Source organism: Epinephelus fuscoguttatus, linkage group LG9 (assembly GCF_011397635.1).
Source record: "Epinephelus fuscoguttatus linkage group LG9, E.fuscoguttatus.final_Chr_v1".
Lineage (NCBI taxonomy): Eukaryota > Metazoa > Chordata > Actinopteri > Perciformes > Serranidae > Epinephelus > Epinephelus fuscoguttatus.
The window spans coordinates 31,263,725-31,290,738 of NC_064760.1; the positions used below are offsets into that span (position 1 = coordinate 31,263,725).

A 27,014-nucleotide genomic window follows, 5' to 3' on the forward strand; every position below is an offset into this window, starting at 1 on the left:
ACCATTCCTTTAGTTTTTATATGACATACACTTTTAGTAATGAGTGGATCTTCAAGTGTTTATATATATTAACTGTGACTGGATTATGTGAACTGCACATACTATAATCCTCACTCTGGAAAAAAAATCGTTGTGGAGCGTAATTTCTGTGGTTTCACTAACATTAAACCCCTGAGGTTGCCTTAGAAGGACTAAATGCACAAACCCGCTATTTTTAAATATCCCATCGAGAGAGACTCACTGCAGCCTGTTTTATTTTGTTTTGAAAATGTCAGCGTGCAACCTCATTGTGTGGATGCTAAATGAGGCGCAGACTTCCCTCTGTATCACCAGTAATGAGGAACTACAGTCAGTCCTGGACGGAGCAGTGAGTGACAACATCTCCGCCCACATTTAAGAGTACTGCTTGAGGTGGAAACGTAAGGGTCTAGGTACCATGTCTGAAGGGTTACTTTTGGTTCCAAAGGTACCATACTGAAAATGGTTTGTGGAAGTGGGATGTACTAACAGCACAAACGATGCTAAGAATGGCAACCATGCTGACAGAGCTAGTGGTGTTAACCAGGGAGGAACCAGAGGGTGGGCATAGGTGTACACTTCTATGACAGTGCTGTTTTGATATCACTGGTAACCGCTGTATGAACACTGTCCACCGCAGTGCAGAGAGTGCTCAGGGCACCATTCATGCACTAAATCTTTACTGAGCCAATAGTTGCTATATTTTGCTTTGAATGTTCCGTTCCGTTAAAGGACTAAAAATACCTTATCTTCCTCTTAAACAGTTCATATGAATTCTGACACAACTTCAGTACTTTCAAAAGTCCCAATCTTCCCCTACTTCTAAAAGGCACGCCTCCTCTCTGGGCAGACCTGCCGAATCAATTATAGGGGCGACTAATTAAGCCACATGTCAATATAACTCATCCCAATTAAGGTACAGAGCAGAAATCCGGCATGCACTGAGTCCAGGCCGGTCTGCTTCCTATCGATTCTGTAATAATGCCAGGCATTTGTCCAAGGTTGGTGCACTTCCACAGTGTCTGTCAGTCAGTCAACAAGTGCTGTAATCAAGTGTGCAGATAAAGCGAGTAACAAGCCAAAACTATCAGAATCCATTACTGATTTCTGTGTGTGACATGAAGATTGATCACTTCTGCACAACTGAGAGAGCACATGGAGAGAGGTGGGAGGACAATTTTCACACTATCTAGTGCTGTATAGATTGTGTTTTGCTATGCTTTTTCTCTTTTGTTAGTAAAGGATGGGAAACAATAGCACACTCAATTGTACTGCTCTGCCTTCTTTGACACAGTTTGGTTTTCTCAAAGGCAAATGGACTGGAACATCTCATAGAATTGATGAAATTTGTAATAAAAATCTGGGAGGCTCTCAGTCTGTTTTATTGTGTTTACCAAAAAAGTATATGCTACCATTTTTACCACTGAAACATTTACAGTATATCTTGTAAACCACTGTTACAACTGACAAAACTACCCTCACAGTATCAGCAAAACAGGGATGTGTTAGGGCCCTGACACACCAAGCCAACAGCTGGCCATCGGTCAATGTGAGCATCTGTTGCCCTAGGTTTTGTGGCCCTTGTTGGCCCTTGTCAGCGTTTTTCTGGCTGATTCAGCATGTTGAATTGGTATTGGAGATGGCAGAACCTGTCAGTAAATAAAATCACTCCGATTGGCAGCTCAACTCAGTGCACGAGTAGAGAAATAGAAGTGAAGACAGCAAATAAATGACAAAGGTAAAGAAGCTGTGACGGCAAAACAAACTTGTTATATAAGGTTTATTTTGTTTGCTAGCACACGGTTTATGTCATTAGTTTTTTTTAACATAGGGTTGTGTGCTAACAGGCTAACTAGCATGTTGAATCTGTCCTGTCAGTCTTTCCCTTATTTAATGAATACACACTACCACCACCTGCTGGTATGCAAAGTTATTTCCTCTTACGCAGTCTCAGAACACAACATGCTTCTTGGCTGTTGGCTGCTGTTTTTGCCATGAGTTCAACTGTAAATTTTGGATATGACAAAGGCGTCCGAGGCAATGCAACAGTCGGCCTTTGTTTGCACTCAACACGTCATCCCAACCCGTCAAATATTGCTGCTTTACGTCTACATATGACGCGCTAGGTGTTCTTGAACATTGCGTCAACGCATTCTTGTTAGATGCATTGTGTCTTTTCAAAATTATCTTCTGTTTTCACAAGAAATGTACAGTTTCTGCTTGTGACATGCATACAGTATTTTTCAAAACAAACTTACTACACCATTGAAACACCTTGTATTTACATTTATTTCCTTGTGCAACAAAAGTATGTGGTTAGGCTTTGAAAAAACCATCATGGTTTGGCTCAACATTCACACAGAACGCAAACAGCAGGCTCCTGTGTGAAAGTCCATGGTTTATTGGACCCATCCACCTCCGCCTCCCGCCTGCCCTACAGGGACTGTCCAGCTCCTTTTATTATGTTGCTACTTATGCTGTTTGGCAGCATTATAAACTGACACACCTTTCATGGTGGTATGATTCGTCACTAGGCTGTGTTTAGTTCCTCCACAAAAGGTTTTGTGCCTTTTTGCATCAGTGTCTGATGCTGAAATCACTGACAAAGTGGTGTTATTTGACGAGTTTGATGTCGATTTGGTGTGTCTGGGCCTTTCGTCGTCATCAGGGCTATAATTACTTTTGAGGTAACAGAGGTCATTTTTTTAAAGGCTAATACCAATATTAAAAACTGATGCTTTTAACCTTTTGGTTCTTCATTATTTTCAGGCCAAGAAACAATAAGAATAATATATTCATTGATTGTCAGATGGATAGAAGCTAATAAAAGTTCATAGGGCTTTGTGGTGTAATTTGTGTGTATGATTTTTAAAAGGAAAGAAAAGTTAATTAAAGCTTTTATTGATCCTTGACCACTAGGGGGCACCAAAGCAAGTTTAGAAATAAAGAACCTCAATACCTCTATTTTAAGTTGTGGTGGCTAACATGTTACAAACAGTTAACTGATTTCACACCCAGCAGACACAGAGCAACATTAGCATTCAATTGAAATCATGTTTGTGGCCATCTCACAAATGTAAGTACAATATTTGTGAACACCTTTAGTCTCAACTAATGCTTGAGAAAAATATCTGGCTCTTGAGCTAACTTTAACTAGATATTAAGGGCCTGTCCCAATACCCCCCCTTGGCCGTACCCCTACATTTGCACGTTCCCGCGAGGGGTAGTGGTGTCCCAATTCCTTTTGGCGTTTAGGGGTAGGGGGCATAACGAGGGGTAGTAGGTATGAAACTAGCCCTTCAGAGCGAGGGATTTCAGATGCTGACTTGCCAGCAAGGGGTAGATGTCGCCATGGCTACCACCGAGCAAGAGACAGGGAAAAAAGTTCATACGTAGCTAATATTACTGTCGTCAAGTTGCTTGTTAGCTAGCTAGCTAACTTGCACTATCTGGCGTCTGTCATCTGTCTTGTTCTGCAAAACTGTTGGACTTTTCACATTACGATAACACGGCAGTTAGTATAACTGTGCTGCCTTGTAATGTTAGCTGGTTATCTAGCTATCTAGCAAGCAGAAGTCGTTCCTCAAACGAAGCATGATGAATGCGGCGAACGGTAGGATGAATGAGACTCCATTGTAGATGCCAGTTGGAGATGTAGATGGCCAGCAGCTTCCTGTTTAAAATAGTTATGTATGCGTGAACGTAACCGACGCGGTGATGTAGTGAGTGGTGTCCCAATTCCTAAGGAAAGATTTCTACCCTTACCCCTCATTGCTTCATTTTGAGGGCCCAGGGGTAGTGGGCAAGGGCTAGGGGTAGGGCCAAGGGCTAAGGGGTAGTAGACAAGGGGGGGTATTGGGATTGGGCCTAAGAAGGCATGGGAATCACCAGAGGATTCATGATACTATATTATCATGATACTTTAGTCACAATACAATATTATCGTGATTTTAAAAATGCAGTGATATGCTGAGTATTGCGATAAAATATATTGCAATATATTGTGATTACCTTTTATCAACTGTAAATAATGTCCCCAAAGGAAAATTTTGTCAGCGTCTGTTCAGCAAAATGTATCTAGTGGACTGAAAAGCAATTTATTATAATATTCTAGTACGTTACCTAAACTTTAATTTGTATTTGTCATATTAATAATTTACCTAATTAAGAAATCGATACTTGGCACTGTGTGACGATAGGATATTTCCTCACAAAAATATAGCGATATTATGGTGTATCGATTATTTCCCCTTACCCCTAATATTAAGTATGTTCACAAGATAGCAATTTGCTAACTTTGTATGCTTACAGTTTAGTGCTGGTTTGCATGAGAACTTGTTTGTTGGGGTTGATGTAAGTAGTGATACCTTAACATGAAGGAAATGCAGGGACAGTTAAACCATAGCAGTTAGCTATAAAAGGCTAACAAGCTTGTAGAGCTCAGAGTTTGGTGATGATGCTCTGTTTTGAGCACTAAACACTACCTAGAGTTGTTTCATTCCAACATATTGATTGATTCAGGTTGAGTAGACCGTGTATTCAACCAAATATGACTGCATTGTTGTAAAATCAATTTCTGACCATATCCAACAACATCATCCGTACTATTTTTTTTTTCATCCTGTCAGTAGTTTCTGTTGTCTCTGGAGAGCTATCTATGGCAGGCTGACATTATTCTGCTATTTCACATCTACTCCTCGGCCTGTTTGACATATTTTGTTTCTTTGTCACCTCTGCAACAACATACTTTTTATAGTTTGCCTCCAGCAGTATGACGTACACAAGTACTTGACAGCACAAGTGGTGTGGTGGCTCAATTATAGGAGTAACACGCTGGGGAGTTTTTCTTCGCCCCCCCCCCTCACTCAAACTGGAGTGGAACCAGCAGATTTTGACGGATTAGCCTCATTATACTCTTCACATAGACTTCTATTAAAAACCCTCAGACAGACACTCACATTATGATCCATGATGAAGACATCTTCAGGAACAAAAAGACAGCGTATTTCCTTCTTTCTGTTACATAGTGTCTGTCTGATGGTGATGATATTTTTACCTCGAACAACAAGCACCATGATTGTTATTCCTCCACTTAGCACCATAGAATATTTAGCCATCGTTACTAATGCTATTCTGAGATCTATTTGCATTAATCAGGAGTTTAAAAAAGATTGCATGGCATTCATTACACATGGGGCACTGCAGGCAAACGCGCGCACACACAAAGCGCACCCAAACACTGAAATATGCACTATGAAACAGGCTGGTAAAATATGCATAAATCAGATGTGGTCTTGCACACAGAGAATAAAATGCCAAAAAGATGTGAGAAAAAACTGAAGTATTGCATTGAAAGGCTGCCCAACCATTTCTGTTTCAGCTAACCACTCATCATTTTGAACAAAGGCGAAGAAAATTGACCATTCTGCCTGTATTTATAGGACGTCCATCATTCATAGATAAGATAACCTTTTACTTCCTGCATTTGTATTGCTCAAGTGTGCAATGCCCCTCACGCAGAGACATAGTTTTTATCACAAATGTTTCTGCTCAATTGGAAACACTAAAAATCTAATTCACCATAAGCTCCTAATCTTCTAAATTTCATTTTCTGGGAGAAATGTGTTAATGGCTGCCTTCATGTTGTAGAAACAATAAGTAGGGAAAGTGATTTTAACCAGAGCAAGAGCCCTGCCTTGGTCTGATAAGTGAGCTCATCCCTAATCCTAATTGTGTCAAAGGCAGGATTTACCACTTCACTGTCTAAACAAGCACCGGGGCATTGCACCATAGTGTGGTTTGCAATCAATCTCATGTGAATATCGCCAGTGCTGATTAATTTTTCATTGTGTACAAAAGCACGGGGGCTTGTACCTTTTCTTCAGGAAATAATTGGCTGTAGCTGTCTGTAAATACATGGTATGAATCATAACCCTCCTTATCAGCTGTTTGCCAGTCCTGCACTGTGTGAGAGGGAGGGGGAGCATGCAAAGCAAAAGTCCTCTTCCACATTCAGAATTCAAGATTTTTTTATATTGAAACTGGCCAGTTTAAAGAATAAATCCTGGCAATATTAAACCCATTTCCAGAGTTTACATCCCCTTTACTAGAACTTCTAAATCTTTGAAATTGTTACCTTCAATTTAAATCCCATGTGCTTCAGCTCCCCGTGATACCAAAGTGCAGTTATCCCTGGTGGAGATGTTGCCATCCATTTATTGTTTTTATTTTCTAATCCTGTATAACCAACCAAGCAAAGGCAAGAATGACTCATCTGAGCATTGTCTTTACCATGCTAAAACTGTAGGGTGTGGAAGCAGCAGCAGCATTTTAAAAACAAGAAAATCATATTTGGTCTTTTTACTACTGACTGCATCATCTGATCTCATCTAAAAGCCAGTAGATAGGCATCACAAAGGTGTAAAATATCAGTTGCCATCGTTTTATGTCAGCTTGGATGTAAATAATACAGCAAGACTCCCTTAATACTAGATGTGCCAAAGTAAAGCTGCCTTTTTGAAGATGAAGTACAGAAAAAACCATCTCCATCAAATGTTTTCAATGCAGCAACAGACCTCTGAAATTAAACTTGGTTCTCTTTGTAATGGGAGATGAAATTAAAAGTTAAAAATGCACCCTTGATTTTGGAAACAGCCGTTGAGAAAACACCGACAGAGTAATCTTAAGTGCTACATCGAAGGCAGCTGGACTTGCTTGGGTTTCTTGAAGACGTGTCACCTCTCATCCAAGAGGCCTCTTCAGTTCTCAGAGAAAGAAAGATGTAACATATCAAGACTGAAGAGGCCTCTTGGATGAGAGGTGAAACGTCTTCAAGAAACTCAAGCAAGTCCAGTTGCCTATGATATAGCACTTAAGATTACCATGACTGAGAATCTTTACTAACATCTTCAACAGAGGATCATTTAGTAGCTGTCTAGAGCTGTTGGTCACATGATCTTTCTTTCATTCATCAGCAGATGGAGTTTGCCCAGTTACCGTGGGTTTGTGGTGTTCTATGCTTTAACCAGGTTGGTTTGAAAATTGAGATTCAAAGATGATTGCTGACCATGGAAACATTAGAAAATTAGGAAAAGATATCCTTGAATAGTATAAAACAGTGATACTCAACTTAGACCCTGATCACACAGGACGATGCATGCTGCACTACCTTTTTTTTTTTTAACCAAATGCCACTAATAAAAAAAAAGCCTACTGTGCCTTTTTATTGTTGCCAGGCAACCACTCCATCACCTCCTAGCATTCCTGTGTAATCAATATAGTGTTTGTTCTTTTTAGTTATTTAACAGTAGTTAGTATCTAGTCCCTAAATTATTCAGGCAGACTTGCTGTAGCTCTGGTTGAGGGTGAGAGGCTGTCAGTTAATAGTTTGTCAGGCACAAGGAAACGGAGATCTGTGTGGGTACATGAGACCCTAAAAAAGAGGCAGGATCATGGGGAGTATCACCAGTTGGTCCAGGAGCTTCACCTCGCTGATGGCTGTCTCCAGGCACATTTTAGGATGACACGGGGGCAGTTTGACAACCTGCTGTCTATCGGCGGGCCGTATAGCTTTGGGTATCCAGCAATCGCTACTACCAGTTTCACCTCCATTGTTTTGCCAGCTGTTAACTTGTTGTCATGACCACCACAGAAGGCCCGCCTCTAAAGTCATCTGTTGGACAATGGTGATAAAGCGGAGATGATGTGAGGCGTTGTTCTGTTCTGAGCTGAAGTTCTTTCAACTTGAGGAGTTCAGAGTGCTCCAGCAAAAACGCCAGGCACTTAGAGCGCAGAAACAGCAAGCAAAAAGCTTCATTAAAATCTATTACAAAAAGGTGCCCCCAGCTGCTAAAATGTGTCCTGTGTGATCAGGACCTTATGGTCCATGGGCCAGATAAGGAGCCTGGTGGCCCACTGTTCATTTTCTAATTTACAATGAAAATAAACTGACTGACACAAAATAGACGACAAAAGACCAAGCTGCAGATTTCCCGGACCCCCTGACAGAGGTCCTGGGTCAGCCCCGGATGTCCTCAAAGCTTAGAAACGCCCCTGCGTCACCTGACCTGTGTGAGGCTGCAGATCCAGCGCAGAGATGACTGAGGAAAGCAAACGTGGAAAGGTTAAAAACAGACAAGATCATAAATGAAATGTGGGGGTTTACATCCAAACTGGATTGCATATTATATTATTTGTTTTTATACTACTCACTACTGTACTGTATATATATATATGCAGATACTAAACGCCTCCTCATATCCCTTAAATCACTTCACTGTTTGAAGAATTTCAAGATGCAGAATATGGACAAAAGTAACACCCCTTTCTTTTAAATTGTTTAAAAAAAATGCAAAAAATAATTTACTACAAAATAAAAGCACATCATAAAGACGTTGTGGGTAAGTATTGTGCATACTTTTGCAGGGCAGGAAAGTGAATGGATATCCATGAAATCCCGTGCGTCTCCTGAGGGACCTGTGGGTGCGCTCTGAGGGTGTACACTGCAAAAAATATTCAGTCCGCGAGTCCTTTCTGTCAGGCATCGACATTTAAAGTGTTATTTTGTTTGATTCAGAAGCGAAGACATCCTTCAGTCATGTGAAATGATATCACTTGTTTTCTTTGCAGAATTCTGGGATGTTTCTCATTTATCGATGATGATATTGAGCGATCTGCTCAGTTCCACCTTGTTGCATTGACACTTATTTCCAGACATTCCTTTAAAGAACCGAAATGTCCCTGCAGGCAAGAAACAAGAAATCATCTCGCTGCATTGTGGGGAAAATCCGCTATTTTAAGAGACAGAAATATTAAAAATTGACATTGAGGCTCAACAGCTTCAAAAGCCAGGCATATTTTTTGCAGTGCGGCTAATGCTGAAGTCATTCTCCGTCTCATACAACAGCAGCCAAGGACAAGAGAGCATCAGCAGAGAGAGGGAAAAGAGGAGAGAGAAAGGTGCCTCCTCTCGCCATTGCGATAACTGTCTCGGTGTTGAATCGATGTCGGTGTCCGTGCTGCTCTAACAGGAGGCGATAGGAGTGGCGGAGACGCGGGGGATTTAACTTCACACACGGACAAACCTATGCGTGGATTTCGGCTCTTTTTCCCTTCGCCAATGCAAAAGGAAATATGCAGCGAAGCTTCACCATTCTCTACACCAGTTTACTGGGGATGTGCTTGGGATCAAGCTCAAGTTTTCCAAGTAACATCAATATAGGTGAGAATGGCGCACAGGCATCAGACCTTTGGTCTCAGCACTGTAACCTTTAATGCAAGTTTGCTTCATGTCTCTTTTAATATCTGTGTGTTTCCCCCTTGATTTGAGTCCAGTGTGTCCAACATTAACTGCTGCTTCTTTGCTGCTCAACAGGAGGATTGTTCCCAACCGAATCGCACGAATATGAGGTTTTTCGTTTCGCCCTCTCTCACCACCAGGACATCCCCAAACTGGTGCCGCAGGTGGATATGGTCAAGATGGGGAATAGCTTCTCCATGACATATGCCTGTAAGTATCATCTCACTGGAAGCAGATTATATTTACTGGCATTTCCCCTTCTCTCCCTGCAGCCCTTTCCCTTTCCCTTTAATCTGTTTATCGACTTCATAAAGAGCGCTTGGAACTCCACGGGTATAAAACCTGCGCAGGTTGGTGCCATATATTATAGGCCTACTGCAAAGACTCGCGTTTGTTCGTAGGTTATCTTAGTAACTGTTGCGTGGGACCGCGAAGGACTTGTTTTCTCTGCTGCTTCCCTCTGCATAATTGCAGCGTGCATTTTGCGCTCTGGAGAAGCCACGGGGATTTAAAAGCAACCTCTGCAGCATCAGACCCAGCAGTCATATAACATCAGCTTTTACAGCTATATGAATTTGAAAACGGCTGCTGCTGATCCCTGTGCGCCTTTCTTTTCTCTTAGCCGAGAGAGAAAACAAAGAGACAGAGCGCAGATCAGGGCTCCCAGGCGATGTGCACAAAGAAGAAAAAACGACTCTTTAAGTGCATTTCTAATTAGCCACGGATCACAATCCGATTATCTTTTTCTGGCAGAACACACACTATTAAACCCTCCCTCCCTAAAACCTTAACAAAGACATGCGCACACGCATGCACAATACATATTTCAACTTTTAGGACTTTGGGATTACCCTGATCTTTCTGATCTGATCCTCATTAATATATATGTTCAACAGAAAGAGCTTCTTTAATTAGTGATGTGAGGGATAAGTGTTGCATTTTAAATGGAGATCATAGCATGCTGGTGATGGGAAGTGAGATTTATGGTCAAGAAGGAAGTTGAAAAAAATCATTGCAGAGTCCTTGGTCAGAGCAGTGAGGACGCCATACTCCTGTGGGTGATAATGTGTGCCATTATGCCAGCCAAACATAACTTCATGTCTTAGCTCGACAAAAGAAATGCCAGTCTAAATTGTTTCTTCTTTGTTAACCCTGCACTTATCCCCTCTTTGTGTTCTGACAAGAGTTTGTCGCCCTTGAGGCTTTTCAGCCGTGCTTTTCTCATTCCATCCTCGGCTCCTCTGAATTTGCCTGTGGCTCACTCACACTCACTGTGGCGAAGTCGCACACTTCCAGGAGATACCCTTTGACAACTGCGCCTTCCTGACTCTCTGCCAGGTGTGTGCTTCAGTGACAGACATTTGATTACTTCTTTCAGACATTGATTTTAGCATTTCCACTTTGAGACGCGTCTGGAATTTAAATACTGGTCTTTATTCCGTTTCCACTGGCTTGGATGCAGTCGCAGAGATATATTAGAGCTCACAGACTAAACAAAGGAGTGGAAAAAAACATGATGCAGTTTTTAAGACACGAAAGACATTCTGACTCAGAATGAGGGAAAGTCTTAGAAACAAATTCTCTATATACTTTAAATTTTCTTGCTCTGTACATTGAATAGTGACAGACGTCTGCCCAGGGATGGGGCATTGAATTGTTTTCAAAGATTTTTCCGTATTGCTGTTGCCACACCAGTCAACACAACTCGCGTATGCATATGTTGTTCAGTGCATGGTTCTTTATAAAAGAGCAAAGCCAAGCTATAAACCATTAATACAATTTTTTACTTTAAAATATTCAGTACTATTGCTCACCCTTATCAGCAGCAGTGGAAAATACGCAGCATTCTGTTCTAACTGTGGCACTGGAATTTGGTGCAATCCTAGATCTTCCTGCGAGGACTGCAACTTCTGTCTATCCTCTCTGTGACCAGATAAGCCACTGAGCAGTACACATTCTTTGATGCAATGAGAGAGACAAAGATGTCTCTCTTGTTCTCTGACTTGTCAGTGTTTGGGCTCATATAACAGTGTGGCGGTGATATCTTCAAGGGGTCAGGTAACTCTGCTTGCTGGGTCTATCATGCATGTAGGAGGTTGTCAGGGAGCCTTGGATCATCCCACTCTCTTTTCTTGTCCTAAAGACCTTGGATCAAAATCTTAGCTTGGGTGGTAAAAGGGACAGCATACCCTAAGTCTGGTAGATACTTTGCATGGTGATCACGGTGTCATCAGTGGGGCTGTGCTCGTGAGATAACACGTCAACAATTCCAATGTGAAGCAAATGGGGATTCATAGAAGTGTGGTTGGCCATGATTGATCCAAAGGTCAGTGCAGGTAGATCTGGCATCTGCAATAAGATGGCTGATGAGAGACAAGTTATTGCTTGCCCACTATAGTACGTCGAATCCTCCAGTAGCCCGGAGGTTGCAAAGCTTCACCGCCAGAGCCTTCGCCTCTTCTTCTGAACCAAAACTCTGGAAACAGCTGACTATATGAAAGGACTTCTCCACCAGCTCATGATCTTCTCATGATTGGCTGTGGTAACAAATGTGCTTCTGCAGTGCATATGGCGCATCCTAGCCCTCCGCAGTGTGGAACTGTGATTTGGGGACAGGAACCTGGGTTGGGTTTAACTCCCGCTCTGTCAGTGTTGAAACCCTCAACTGCTCATCAACCGTGCTCATTATGACCTGCTCCATCATTTGCTTAATTGCTCCGAATGCCTTAAGGACCATAGGCAAATGATCTGTTGTTTGATGCAGTTCCACAGTCTCTTTCCTCCTTGTTGCTCCTGTACAAGTCACCTCTGTCGCTGGTCAGCTCTTAGATAGCAAGATGATGATCATTTTCTCTTTGAAGATCTTTGATGGGATTCCACTAATGCACCACTATCCAGCGTGGAGGGCTTGTATGCTGGCTGATGGGTGCACTAGAAACTGAACAGTCCGATTCACTAGCTTCCCGATGTAGTGTGTAACCCAGTGGGTGACAAACATCTGCGCTGCCCCTCACTAAGGTCGTAGTGGGCTTAATAACTAGGTCAACAGATGCTGGGTCTTGGATGAACTGAGGGCTCCTTTGCAGGCTAATCTTGATTCATGGTGATTGCTAGAAAACAAAACAGTCTCGGGAACTGACTCTCAATAACCTTTATCTTCTCTGGTTCAGTGTGTTGAATAGCCAACAGGAGTTTTACTGAATACTTTCACCACACCAGTCACCACACACTTGTCCACTTGGTGGTTAGTGTATGTCTCTACACAAAAATAACAGATGAACAATGTTATAAACCATGCAGATTCATCCTAATGTAAATAAACCCCAACAATAAGCAAATCTCCATATCCACACAATGACTAGATAAACATTATCAGCAGCAGATTAATGGACAACTAAAAACGTTCAATTTAAAATACATGACAGCTTTGATCACTTACGTTTATTAGCAGCAATGGAGGGTATGACATATTAAGTGAAATAAATGCAGCATTTATTTAACAACATACGCTCTAAATGGATCACTATGTTCTTATTTAAACTAATATACGACACTGGGACGAACAGCTAAATGATAAAACGGACAGTTACTAATACAAAGGTTTGGCACTAACAAATAGCTGCACATAAAAGCACCAATTAGTTTTTAAAAACTCCATATGAACTGTATCTTCAACTGCAGAAACTACAAGTCCATCCTGGCTATCCATGGAACACTACTTGTTAACTATTTTACAGAGCTAGCTTAGTGAACTAAGACCTTGTCCATGTGTGCATGCGTACATTTGACAGCCCTTTTTTTAAAAATGCTTTTTGGCCTTTCATCAGCACAGCTGTGTTTTAGGTCACAAAAAAACTCCATTCAAGGTGAAGATTTGCAGAGACTTAATTTTCACTGTTGACGTGTTGATAGGTAAAACTGATTTTCTGGCTTGAGACCTCAGAATGTGCGCCATCACCTCCTTTGGGAGGCATCACAAATGAGGCGACATTTTGTGCAATGGCGAACATGGCTGTTGTGCTGGTTCTAAAATAGCTACCAGGACTTATGTGTTTACACATAAATGTACAGTTACTGTTCTACTATACTGAGGAATAGAGGCATCAGCATGCGCTACGGTCACTGCTGCAGGTAACCCTCTGGTAATAGCTTTTTTCAGGCTTCTGATTACACAACATCTTCGTCTTGTTTGTGTGACTTTAGGGTTATGATTATATCACCGCCTGTTGGTTTGGCATGTTCTTGATAGCTTCAGAGTTTTTTGCGATCTTCATTTGGATGGAGATTTTTTTTTAACAGTGCGTGTGGATGAAAATTTTTATGAAAATGAAGGAGGAGAAGACCCTGTTTCCAAAATACCTATGATCTGTGTGGATCAAACCTAACGTGGCTGGTAGACTGACAGTGGCCATTTAACGTTCATATCTAGGAATCTAAGAGCCTTTCCCACACACAAGTTTAATGTAATGTGGTTGTAGTAGTTGTTATGACATTTAGTTATGAGCTCTGAATTGGATTGGAAATAAAGCATTATGTGCAACAGCCCTCATGCAGATTTATAGACATTCAGGGCTAGCGGCTGGCAAATGTTGAACACTGTCACTAAAAGGAAATTTGCTCCCTATCCCCGCACTTTACACACATTGCACATTATTTAGTTTAATTTCCCCTACCTGTTCATAAAAACAGACTTTATGAAGTCCGTCCTGTCCTCAGCTTTATAGTGTGGTAAATTTTGCAGGAATGCATTTAAAAACCACAGTAAGAGCTGCAGAAAACAGTCACGCTCCCCCTCCCGACAAAAAGAAACCAAATGCACCCAAGATGCCCTCATTAATGAGATGGTCCTCTGCTCAGAAGGGAATGTTATTTGAATATGAGAGTCAGGCTGCAGCTGACGTTTCTAGGGATGTCGCTTGTGGAAAAAACATGGTGCCTAAAGCAGCAGAGAGGGATTGGGGGGGGGTAGAATGATGTCTTAGTCACAGCGTGCACCCAGTGGGAAGACAGCAGCGCCAGCACACATACAGTTAAAGAACAACATGGCGATTTGGACTCAAATGGCCAACATGCAGCATGGCGCACCTTCTGTTGACTGCCTTTTCTCTGCCTTTGTAAGCAGTTGATTGGTGGAATTGTCTCCATCATCCATTCAGAAATTGATGAAACTGTAAAAGCAGCTCTTTTGCAAAGGAAAAACTGACAGAGATCAAATATCCTTGTCCAAAACATTTCAGAAAACTACTTGAAACTGATTATTTGATCAAGGATCACTGCCAATATTCAGGTTTTCCTAGAGCTTAACTAGATCCAGGAGCTCTCAGCACTACAGGATTTCTACAGATTTTCCCTTCATCCAGTCAACCCTCTCAGTCTTCTGCGCCATGCCATCAAATATGACATCTTTTCTTCAGTGTGCCACGCATATCACTGCAGTTCATGGGTATGATGGTGGGCTGTGGAATAAGCGTGTCAGAAAGATTCACAGTGGAGGGAGACGGCAAAAATGAAAGTGACACCTCTGCCTGCTGTGTGTCACTCGCTCTGAAAGAGTTTTTGGATGTGGAGGCTATAGAGACATGTTTGTAAGGAAGGGCCCTAGGGCCCGCTTATAATGAGTCAGATGATAAAAGCAGCCTATTCCTGGGTCTCTATTTAGTATGCCTGTGTGGAGGAGTGTGCATGTGTGTTTCTGCGCGTGTTTGCATCTGGGTGCCCATTCTGGCATCTGTGTAGGATGTCTTGAGTGAGTGACAGTTCACCTCTGTAAGCGTGTGTGAGTGTGGGAATGTGCTCGGGGCTCTTGGGGGTCCGCAAGTGTGAAAAGCAGCGGGTGAATGGGCCCTTGTGCATGGAGATGAATGGAGCTCCGGATGAGGGTGATACTCATCAGCTGGCTCTTATGACTAGCCACTTCCTCCAGAAGCAAGCCCTCCCACCACACACACACACACACACACACACACACACAAAAACACACCCGTACACATGCTCACACGCACTCCCTGGCACCTGCCTAAAGAGCAGGGGGCGAGAGGTTGGGGGGTTGGGTGGACTAGGGCAAAGGTGATGGAGAAAATAAAGAGGAGAGAGAAGGAAAAACATAATAGACAGAGACATTGAATGTTAATGGCGATGTGATTCATTTTATTTCCCGCCTGTGGAGTCATTGGGGAAGTAATGACGATGGCAACACTGTTGGCATAATGTGAGACAGGATACTGGAGCTAATTTGCATTTCTCTGTCTTCTCTCTTCCGCTCACATATACAAACCAAGTCATAAAGTGGCAGAGTGCCTGTATTTTTAGCATTTATTATTATGGATCCTGGCTCTCTTTCTATACGTGCCTTTGCTTTTACATGTGCGGTGAAAGCGCTTTGCTGGACTGGCTTATTTTACATGTTTCCAGTGGTTAAAAATAACTGCCAGGGATGGTGTGTGTACATGGAGAATATTAGTCACTGTTCCCCTCAGTTAGATCTCACATTACCATAATCTGCTATTGACTTGGTTTGTAATAAGGACGTCAGTGAATCGCTAGCTTCATGTCAAATCCCCTGCAGGCTCACGCCTATATCATCTACCCTTCCCTTTGATTTCCTGCATATGTGTGGTGAGATTTAGGCTAAGCTTTGGCTATTTTGGGTTGAAATCTGTCTGCAGGATATTGCACCTAGCAACAAAATTTAACATTTCAGAATTAGACGTACTTTAAGCTTTGCGAATCTCTAACTCGCATTTGATTTTGTGTCCGGTTTAGACGTCGCGATAATAAAGCTTTCATTAAAACTAATTAGTGTTCATGGAAAAGACGATTCGGGTTGTCACTGTGATGTAGGCAGCAGTGTCTTCCCAGGTCTCTGTGGGTCGGTTAAAGAGAACTGGAAGAGGATCTATGAGGCTGCTATAATCAATGAACTGAGCACCGCACAGAGGCCTGCCCAGCCAATCGATACCAAACAGATGAGAGGCTGGGGGGTGCTTCCCTTCGGGCGGGCCTAGAGGACAGTTATGAATTACTGTCGGGTGATGGGATGTATGTAAGTCTATGTCACAGAGGGAGTGTACAGGTTGAGGTCAAGTACAGGGGTGGTCAAATGTTTGTGGTAAATCAAGACTATAATATCAGTGAGGCCAAGTGATATTACTGTTCAATAATGAGCATAAACATTATAGTTATAACCAAGTTTTATGGTACTGGATGTATTTATTAAGTTATTGATAAAGTTGAATGGTGTAAGGCACAGGTCCCAGAGAAACAGGATGTGATGTCATAGGTCTGACATGGATAATCAGAAAATTCTGAGCAAAGCAATGCTGCATTTTTTGTCTGATAGTTTAATGTTGTAAACAACTATGGACACTGGTAGAATAAATTATCACAACAGAAAGCTGGGTGTTTGCAAAGAAAATAGGTGTGACTTCTTTTCCCACACAATGCCAAGTTGCAAGTTGAAGTTTATTAAATAAGTTGTTTAATTTATTACTAGCAGCTGCTTAAGTCGAAGTGTCTAAGGCTGGATCCACTCTAATATGTTTTTATTCTAAAACACAACGATTGCAACATTTACACCTAGCATCAACACTACTCTGGCATTTTGGAGCCCCTGAAACAGAGACCCTTAAAAATGCTGCTGACACGGTTTTAATTTGAAAATTCCACGGTTGCGTTTTAGTTGGGACAAGTATAAACACAGACTTTTGAAAATGACGATGCAGACACCCACATTTGCTTCAAGATTGGTTCTTAACAGTCACGATGTGTCAAGCCAAAACATTATAACTGAGCTTACATACCTCTTGTGATTTCATCCTTCTTGTGTGGGTAGCGTAGCTGCTGTCCCACTGCCATGGCTCCCTGTGGCGATGGATAATGCTCCTGGTAATGCTCCTGATAATGCTCTAATAGGTCACTGTATTTGCTTTGCGATGACTCTAAATCTCGATCGCCTGAAGTGTTACTTTTGATCTTACTTTTTGCCATCTCCGTAGTATTTTCTGTAGCTAAGCAACCAACTGCAGAGTAGAAAATCTGCTTCCTCTTCACGTGCATGTGCACTGTACTTGAATGGTCATGCGATTTTTCTTTTTCAGGTGTGTAAGTAAAGACGGTGCAACAACACTCATGTGGATGGAGATGGTTTCCATTTTAAAACACAGTTTCAAAATGGCAACGTATCGGCGTAAATGTGGCCTGAGATGCAGAGGAAATATTCACAGAGGGGTGCAAGTGTGACTCAACATGAAAGAAAAGAGTGATGTCATTTTATTATGACTTATTTGTGTAGTTTTGTCCAATGTTCTTATCAGTAATAATATCAGTCCAAAGTTAATTGCTAATTGAACCTGGCAACACTGTGTTCTTCCTAAAAAAAATCGGAGAAAGAAAAACATGAGCAGTCAGTCGGGCAGGTTTTAAACATACCCACAAGTTTATCAAACCAATTTGAAAGAGAAAATGAAGGAAAATTTAAAAATGAATCACCCAAACTGACCTCCTGATTCAACTCACATCACTTTCAGTTTTACCTTATACAATAAAGTATTTCAGTGCAGTGGTTTCCAACCTTTTGGACTTGTGGCCCCTTAAGTCAAAGCAGCATCTATGTGTGATCCATCATCACTGCTTCCATACGTTGGTGAGTTTTGACCTGGTCAACCACCATTTTTGTCTGCTTTGTCTGTCTGTTCATTTTATTTTTACGAGCCTAAAGAGACCAATCATCCAGTGATTCTAAGCAAAGATTAGAGTAGTGGAATTGGAGTCCGACTACTGCTACAAGCACCTTGCGTAAGTTTTTCTCATCAGAGTAGTTTCTTGCTCCGACTACCAAACAGAAATGTGTGCGAGCATGTGAGACTGCTTTATGAAGTTCTCGCTCGCGCACTTGCACACACACAATAGCTAACAAGAGACGGAGCTCGAGCAGATGCATTTAATGTATTATTCAGTGCAGCACATCTAATGCTATCACTTCATGGAGTTATGAGCATAAATATGTGATAATAACTCCACAGAAAAAAAGACAATTGGACTAACTCTGTTAAGCGCTGTTATGCTTAAAAATACGCAGCTCTCAAGGATCTGCCTGGAGAAACTTAAAAAGAAAAAGTCATCTCCTGGAAACTTTATGTCTGTATTTATTACATTCACCCTTTTTGCTCCAATCTTTCCCCCCTACAGGGGCAAACAACACCCCAGAAAGAAAAGTCTAAGCTGGGATGGAAGTGTTAAGAAGAGGAGGGTGGGGGGTGGAGGTTAAGCTGCAATTTCAGACCCCGTGGCTGGTGTCAGGGAGGCTCTGGGGTGTTGTATTTTTTTTGTGTAGCTACTGTGTCAGTCATTGAGGTACAGCTGTGGTGACTGACTTCCACAGTGCGTGCATGTTCGGAGGGATTACCGAATGTTCAATGGGTTATTGAAAAAGGCGGACGAATAGCAGATCACCGCTCCCTCCTGACTGTTCAGGACATGACAGTTATTTGTCGAGGAGAAAACAAAGAGAATGGGAGAGAAGGGGGGAAAAAAAGAAAAGAAACTGACGGTTGTTCTCTTAGGGCTAGAGTCTGGCAGGTGCTGGTTTGATGAATGAGACGGCTTGGATTTTTTTTGCTCCGGAGCGCCAGGGATAGAGAATGGCCCATAGCAATCAATGTAGATCAGCCAAAACTGCTCCCCAAGCAGCAGAGTGATAGAGTGTGGAGCAGAAGGGGGATGGAGATTGTTTCTGTGTGTTGTATGTGCCGGCATTGCTTTGCAAAAGAAAGGAAGAGGAAATGTGCACGTGGGGCGGGGGATTGTGGGTGAGGGAAGAGAGAAACGGTTAGGAAGGAGAAAATAAGCAACCTGTCATTTAATCTCCTCACCTGCTGTGTGACCATTTTCTAAGAACAACTCGCCACATAAAAGTAACCCAACGGCCATCCAGTGCCTTGAGGTTTAAGAATTCCATCGTGTTGACAAGACACTGGTCTTTATCACACATACGCCTCTCGTTCACCACACAAACACACACACACACACACACCCTTCGCTGATGACTGTGTCCGCTCTGTTTCTATTTGTTCTCCTCATTGTCTTTCTAAGCCTGCTCCGAATCCTTTTCTGTATTCATACAAGCTCACCAAGTATTTAAAACAAATCTGTCGTCTCTGGAGGTAATGGCAGCTGGGACGTGGAGGTCTGAGCTGAGACATGTGGGGCTGGCAATTAGAAAACAATGTGTTCGGGGATGAAGACCAGGATTTGTGCTGCGGGGTGGAGGGACGAGCGCCGGATGATGGCAGCTGTCATGTTTTTGCGGCAAAGACAGAAGCGAGTCCCTCTTTTGTCATACAGTGCATCTCCGGAGCTTCTGTGTATTTTAATGAGGAACAAAGCCTACAAGCATATTAAACACTGTGACATAGTGTAACTGCTCTTACAGTGACAGCACAGTCGCACAGATGCTCGTAGTACTAAATGACTGCCTTGCCATGACACTAGACCTGCAACAGTTGCTGAAATTTGGGAGGGAGGGACTCCTACAAGATGATATTGGATCTATAATGTATATAATTGACTGTTTGCTCAGCCCAGCCCCCCCAGGTTACTGGTGCTACATCAAATTATCTGTTCTTGCGCAGGACATACACAGTTTACAAAAATATTTGTAGCAGATTTATTTGAAATTCTAAGACATTTTGAAACAAAGGGTCCTTGACTTCCAACGAAAGTGGACCAAAGCTCTTAAATTCTGGCTGGTGATCGTCTTTTTTGTTGCTGAAATGACACTGTCTCAAGCATTGAAGGGTTAATTTGCAAAAACAGATATCCATTTGTATTTCTTTCTCTAAATTATATTTTCTGTGTCTGCAGTCCAGGAAATATCAATCAAACCAGAGTTTGTTTATTCATTTAAAGGATGTTTTTGATCTGTTTTTGCTAATTAATTCTGTATATATTCATATTTTCTTGTGGCTAGCTACATACTGCTACTGTTTGCCTGACTCTTTTTAAAATGTTCCTCTTTTTCTGACTCAGCTAATGCTATACTGCCCGGCTTTGGAAATAACGCTACATTTGCATGAGGCTACTGGTCAACAGTCATGTAGTGGAGGGTATATGTAAGTATTAATAAACTGTCATCTAATTAAAAGATAAAATAAGGAAAGCCAAAACTAAAATCAAGATAATAAATGGGAAATAACATCAACAAGGTAGCAATAAAATAGACAGACAGCTCAGATAAAGTCAGGATATGCTTTCCGATAGAAGTAGGTTTTTAGGAGAGACTTAAATGAAGCCAGTGACTTGGACAGCCTTATATCCTCAGGCAGGTCATTCCAGAGCCTCGGGGCCCTGGTGGCAAAAGCTCTGTCCTCTGTAGTCTTCAGCCTGGAGTCTGGAACAAGCAAAAGACCTCTGCCTGTGGATCGTAGCCCTTCAACATCAGTGGGAGCGCCTGCGATTCCCTTTTGCACATCTATTTTTAAATGCTGGTAGAATTGCAACCAAATAAGATGCAATAGAAAGCAATAATTATTTATTATTTTGCATATAAAACCAGAGGAGTTACACTAACATATCACGCATTCATCGTGTCCCAGAGCGTTGTTTCCTTGCACTAATGGGTTTGTAGAAATCCAGTAAAAAGCGTACACAACAAAAACATTATAATCCAGACCACGGGTATTCACAGCACTTCCTACGTTGGAATAAGCGTCATCACGTTGTGAGTATGAACTGATTTGCTTGCGTGTATTTAGAAAAATATGTGTTTTTTTGGGAGTTTATTGCACTTTTTAGCAATTTATTTCATGGACATAAGTCTGTACATACTATTAAAATTTGGGATATAAGGGTTGTATTTATGTATAGCATATTAAACTACTCCAAAAATGGCACTACAGCATGAAAAATGTTAAGATGTGCTGCAGTGTTCTACTACGCATAGATTCATAAGGTACTAACAGGTCTGAAATGTAATCTGAAGCCAGGCCATGAAGAGCCTTAAAAGTAATCAATAAGATTTTAAAGTCAATCCTAAAACAAACAGGGAGCCAATGTAAAGAGGCTAAAACTGGTGTGATGTGGTCGTGCTTCTTGGTTTTGGTATAAAGTCTTGCGGCTGAGCTCTGAACAATCTGAAGTCGTTGCAAGGTTTTTTGATTAAGACACGAATAAAGGCTGTTGCAATGATTAAGTCGCAAAGAGGTAAAAGCATGTACAACAGTTTCTGCACCTCTAAAGGGCCGGTGTCCACACGGCTGGTGTCCACATGGCCGGCGTCCACACGGCGTTTTTCTTTGGCAGGAAAATGGTGGCAGAGCTCTTCATCTCAGCGCTTCACAAAAAAGCTGCTCCCAGTGTCTTCTTTTAAGATGCTAGGTAAAGTATTGACCACATAGCTAACAAGCTTGTACAGGGTATAACCTTATCAGCACAGTGATGGAAGCACCCTGCATGCTCCCACAAATAAGCTTTTCTGTTTCCGTTATGATAGCTATTGTCCGACATATGGGACACCTTGGATAGACACGGTCAGAACAAGCTTCTCCTCGGTTGTCTTGGTTACACGGGTGAGGAGTCCCACCTCATATGACAAGGTTGCATGAAAAGGAACGACAGGGATGACACCAGTGCCTCTCTGAGAAGTTCTAAGATTTTTCAAAGGAAATGCTCTGAGCGGCTGCACAAAAAGGGCAGAGTGTTCTGAAAAAAGACGCTACACCTTTTCTGGAGGCAGCTGCATACGCTCTCTGTCTTCACTGGAATGAATTGAAAAAGAGACACTATGATTCAGAAGACAAAAAATGTGGACACAGGCTCTCAGTATTTTTTGTGTTTTTGGTTTTGGAAATAGGACAGCACCCTCCAAATGTTTTAGATATTGCTTCTGCTAAAAGCCTCATGCATACCACTTCAACGTGGAGAAAGCCAAAGACTGACAGGCCTGCTGTGCCTGGTTACAGTTGCTAAGCTATGATTGGATTTTTGTTGTGCGGGTGAGGGGCTCAGCAAATTGTCCGTTTTTACATCAATGTGATGAAGTACCTTTATTTGTCAAATATTTACTGTATTAACCAAAAGACTGTCTGGTCACTACATCTATACACAGTTTCCCAAGTGATTGAAAACGAATTGACAACGTTGATCAATCATTCATTTCAGTCATGCATCAAGCAAACGTGACAAATGTTAGCATCTTAAATCAAAGAATTCATTGCTTTCATATAAAGACATCACTTTGGGGAACTGTGCGGCCAATTTTCAGTATTCTCTTACATTTGATAGATTTTTGGAATCAACTGATGAAGCACAAATGATCCCAAAATAAACAACAGTTTATCAGCAGTAACAGTAATTATAACTTGCAGCTCTGGTTTGTTGTAAGCAAATGAATGCAACATTACTGGTTGTACTCATACATTCTGCTCAGGTCTATTACGAACATTTTATTTCCCAGTGGCTCAGCTGGAATTTGTTGAGGACAGTTTTTAATTTTTACAGTCGTATAAAGCTGCATTAGCATGCAGGTTGTGTGTTCGCCTCTTCTTGCTCCACATATCCACCTCCATCACTTTTTGTGTCAGAGAAAGTGTGCGATCGGGACCGTCCCTCTGCACCTGTCGACACCGATACGCAGATGGGGAGATAATTGCGAAGGGATGATTGTTAAGGAGATAATTGGAGTTTCCATACCCCCTGACAGGAGTTGGTCTGGGCTGGGTTTCTGACCCGCTGCCCAGGTAAGCATTTATTCAGCAGGCTGCAGGGCTCCGCAGCAAACCAGATTGGAAACGTGGTGAGAAACAGCGAGGAGGGGAGACAATGGCCTAGCGTGAGAAGGTTAGAGAGTGAGACACAGGAAGGGAGAGAGATGTGTTCGGAGCTGAGGGGAGTGCTCTCACACCCTCGATTACCCATTTAATGAGGCGATGCGGTGCCATTGTTTTATTACTTAGAGGAAATAGGAGAAATCTAGATTTCGCCGTGTGGTCCCTGTGTTTCCCACTGCTAGGCTGGCATCTGTTCCCTTTGTTCGCAGCAGTCTCCCTATCATCTCCTTTCGTAGACACTAATGCTTCTGTTTCTTCTCCTCTCCAGAAACCAGCTTTGCCTTCTGTCCACCCTCACCTACATTTTCAAGACACGCTTGATTTTTGGCTCATCCTTATTAACCTTCCATTACCCCCGTTTCGACTAATGTAATCTCTCATGAGTATCCAACACTTCCCGACATTAATCTAAGATCTGTTTGGCTGGTCAGCTGCTCTGATCACTGCTATTCCCAGCGGTGGAAGCTTAAGAGTTTAGAGGTTTTCTGTCTGCCATATTTCTCTAAGTTCCCCATTTTTTTCTTTTTTCTATCTTCACCTCCTCATTTGTCTTTTCCTCTCTCCCTCTATTATTTTCTCTCTTCTTTTGCCACACACACACACACACACACACACACACACACACACACACACACACACACACACACACCAGTAACAGCACTGACATAAACACAATTTTATTGCTCTTGCACAGGCAGTAAATCTCCCTTAAGCTTGAGGAGCTAAAGCTGTTTATACCAGGGAATAGCAAGCGCACCTCTCTGGAGCGCAACACTCCATGGGGCATATGGATACTCTGGAGAGGTAGAAAAGCAGTGAGGCAAAGCCCACCCCCTCCTAAAAACCTCTTAAACCTGTTGCATTTCTTGACTTGGTATTAGTCTGCATGGATGAAATAATCTCTCTGCAGTACATTGACACATTATCACGGAATGAATCATTTTCTCCAGGATACATTTCAAGTCGTTCGCAGGAGATCCCAGAGAAAACTGTCCTCGCAGTAAAAACCCTCCTACACAGGCATTTATGCAGATCCCTGTTGGTGCTGCGTTTCGGTCCCCTGGGTCCCTGTCCTCTGAATAGCAGGAGATTTATTGCACCGCGTGAGTCATTCTGTGGTGGAGGGCTCATGGTGTAGGCCACCCCCACCCATCACCTGAGGGATTCTTCACAAGCACAAGCTGTGTGTGAGATGCTGTCTTGTCAAAACCAGCGAGACTTCTTTTTTCTTTTTTTTTTTTTGAGGGGGGTGCTGGCAAGTTCTAAATGTATTCATATGTGCGAATCGGATATCGACTCCTTTTGCCCAGGCTCTCATTAATGTAGCTGATTAGCTCTCTGGAAGATGGATGGGACCAGAGGGACCACAACATGCTCTCTGTTTTTATTACACACATCATCTGACAGTTATTAGCCATGGGTGGCTGAGTGGAGTATGATTGTGTGCATCTTGCAGTGTCTGGTGTCAGATGTGTTTATCTCCCCTCAAAGTGCTCTGTGGTTGATTGAGTGACCCTTCACCCTTGTGGAGGTGGTGTATATTACTGCCTGATGTGACAGGAACCTCCTTGCTCCTGTCATCCTTCTCATTTTTCAAAAGGATACCTTAAACTAAGTATGGCATAGATACTATAGCATGCAGTGTGAATGTGTGCCTTATAGTACCTTTATTAAAAATCTGACAGTACACAGATGACAGGAAATGAGATGGGTGAGGGGCAAGGGAGATGGTAAATGACATGCAACAAAGGTGTAAGACCAGACACAGTTTAGAGACTGTCCAGTTCACAGTAAGCACCGTAACCCTTAGGCCTACACCTGCAATAATTAATGTTAAGCATTTATAAGATTTGTGCGGCAGCACAGGGTTTGGCTTCCTGCTTAAACCCGATTTGTGACAAACATTTTACATTACGCTGTACTTAAAATTATCAACAAAATAATGTGTTGACTCCTGGAAACACAGCTGGAACAACTGATTAAGCTCATTCATTGATTAGCTGTTATCAGGCATCAAGACTAGAAGTCCACAGCCATGCTGGCAGCTCTCTGAGTAAAACTGCAGCAACAGACAGCAAAAATGTGGGTTACATGCTAATGTCAGCATGCTAGCATGCTAACACGAACAATGCTAACATGATGGTATTAAAGGAGCTGTATATGACATTTAGAGCATATGTATGATTTGGAGTCTGAGGACTGTCTGCACACAGCTCTCAACATGGAAGTGGCTGAGCTGACAACTAGTAGCTAATGGTGCTAATAGCGCAAAAAAGGTGCTAACAATGGCATCAGTGCTGACAGAGCTAACAGTATTAACCTTGGGGAAACTGGAGGGTGGGTGTGAAGCCGTGATCAGCAGTAATACACATGAGGGACGTACATGCACTAACATGCAGGCCTGGCCGGACCGTATACCACAACAACAGAGAAGCTCGAATTATAACACATTCAGAAGTAATGTGACTTAAGTCTCTGCTCAGGACGCTATTACTCCACTATGTATTTACATAGCACATGGTTGTTTCCTGCTACATTAACGCTCTGAATGTCATATACAGCCCCTTTGAGGTAATGTTTACCATGTTCACCATCTTGGTTGGGTGTGTTAGCATGCTAGCACTAAACACAACGTACAGTTGAGGTTGATGGGAATGTAATTAGTTTAGACGTTAAATGAAAACCTGCCGGTGGTGCTACAGAAAATATCAGATGATCACCAAAGGCTTCATCGTTCGGGCACCATTAATGTCTGCGCAAAATTTTATGGCAGTTTTATTGAGATATTTCATCTGGACCTGCATTGACATTCATTTGTCAATAAGTTGTGATATTTATTGAGGAAATGATAATTAATTTTAATAAAAAGGATAAACTGATCATAAGAAATAATAGTTCCAGCCTTTTAATATAGGCTAGTGTCCTTGGTTTTCCTTGTTGTGTCCTTTTTATAAACTGATTTTGACTGAAAGTGAAAACACATTTGACTTCCTGGGGCATCAGCCTGAGATCTGCGGTCTTGTAGTGTAAAGGTGACATTGGATAGACAACATAAACCCAGGTGTGTTCGTAGAACTGAGACTCACTGAATAAGGGTGGTGTGTGACTCTGGGAGTCAATCTGGCAGGGTTATGCTGTGGTGGAGGAAAGCTGGGCTGGATTCAGCTGCTCACTCTTCCATTCCACAGTCTTTGTCCATCGATGCCCAGAGGAAAATAAAACTATTTTCTTTGGAGTTTCACAGGAAGAAATACTCAGACTAGAGAAGGGTACATATATGTTGATCAGTGGATAGGATGAGATACTTAATTGGATGTCCTATTTTGTGGAGTCACCTGATATGTCTCTCCTCAGTGGTAAAAAAAAAAGACCTTTATGGATGGCTGAGCAAGAACCCTCCAATCAGAACGTTCCCTCCAGCTGAACCCAGCTTCCTGCTGCTGTGAAATTCCTTCTGTACTGCTGACCTTAATGTTGCACAGGATAATGGCATGCAAGTCCCAGGGGAGAAAAATAGTAGAAGCCCCGTGTTCCCTTTGTGTGTGTTTGTGGAGGCATGTAATGTATATAACAACCTTATCAGAATATGTGGTTTGCATGAGGCCGCAGTAAACCCCTGAGTCCAGAGTACATGTGTTTACTGAGCCAACACGCTCAGACGACGTACCTCAAATTGATTCTCGCAAACATGGTTGTGGCTTCCCCCAAAAATGCATTTGAAAAATTGTTTTGTGACTGCACCCGGTACATTTAAATTCACCTTCTATTGATTTTTTTTTTTTTGACATATCAAGCAATGCAGAGCTATTGAAGAAAGAATCACACCCACACAAAGGAGCTGCTCTGCAATACCACAGTCCTGTACACAGGTTAGT

General features: G+C 42.2%; 1 protein-coding gene across 1 annotated transcript in view; it reads left to right on the top strand.

The window, feature by feature from the left end:
* The first annotated feature begins 8,735 nt into the window (after nucleotides 1–8,735).
* gria1a (glutamate receptor, ionotropic, AMPA 1a) overlaps nucleotides 8,736–27,014 on the top strand; it is a 96,083-nt gene continuing 77,804 nt past the window's right edge. Inside the window, 2 exon segments of the mRNA XM_049585871.1 lie at nucleotides 8,736–9,238; nucleotides 9,392–9,526. Of these exon segments, the coding sequence (XP_049441828.1) occupies nucleotides 9,151–9,238; nucleotides 9,392–9,526 (223 nt within the window). The 5' untranslated portion in view covers nucleotides 8,736–9,150.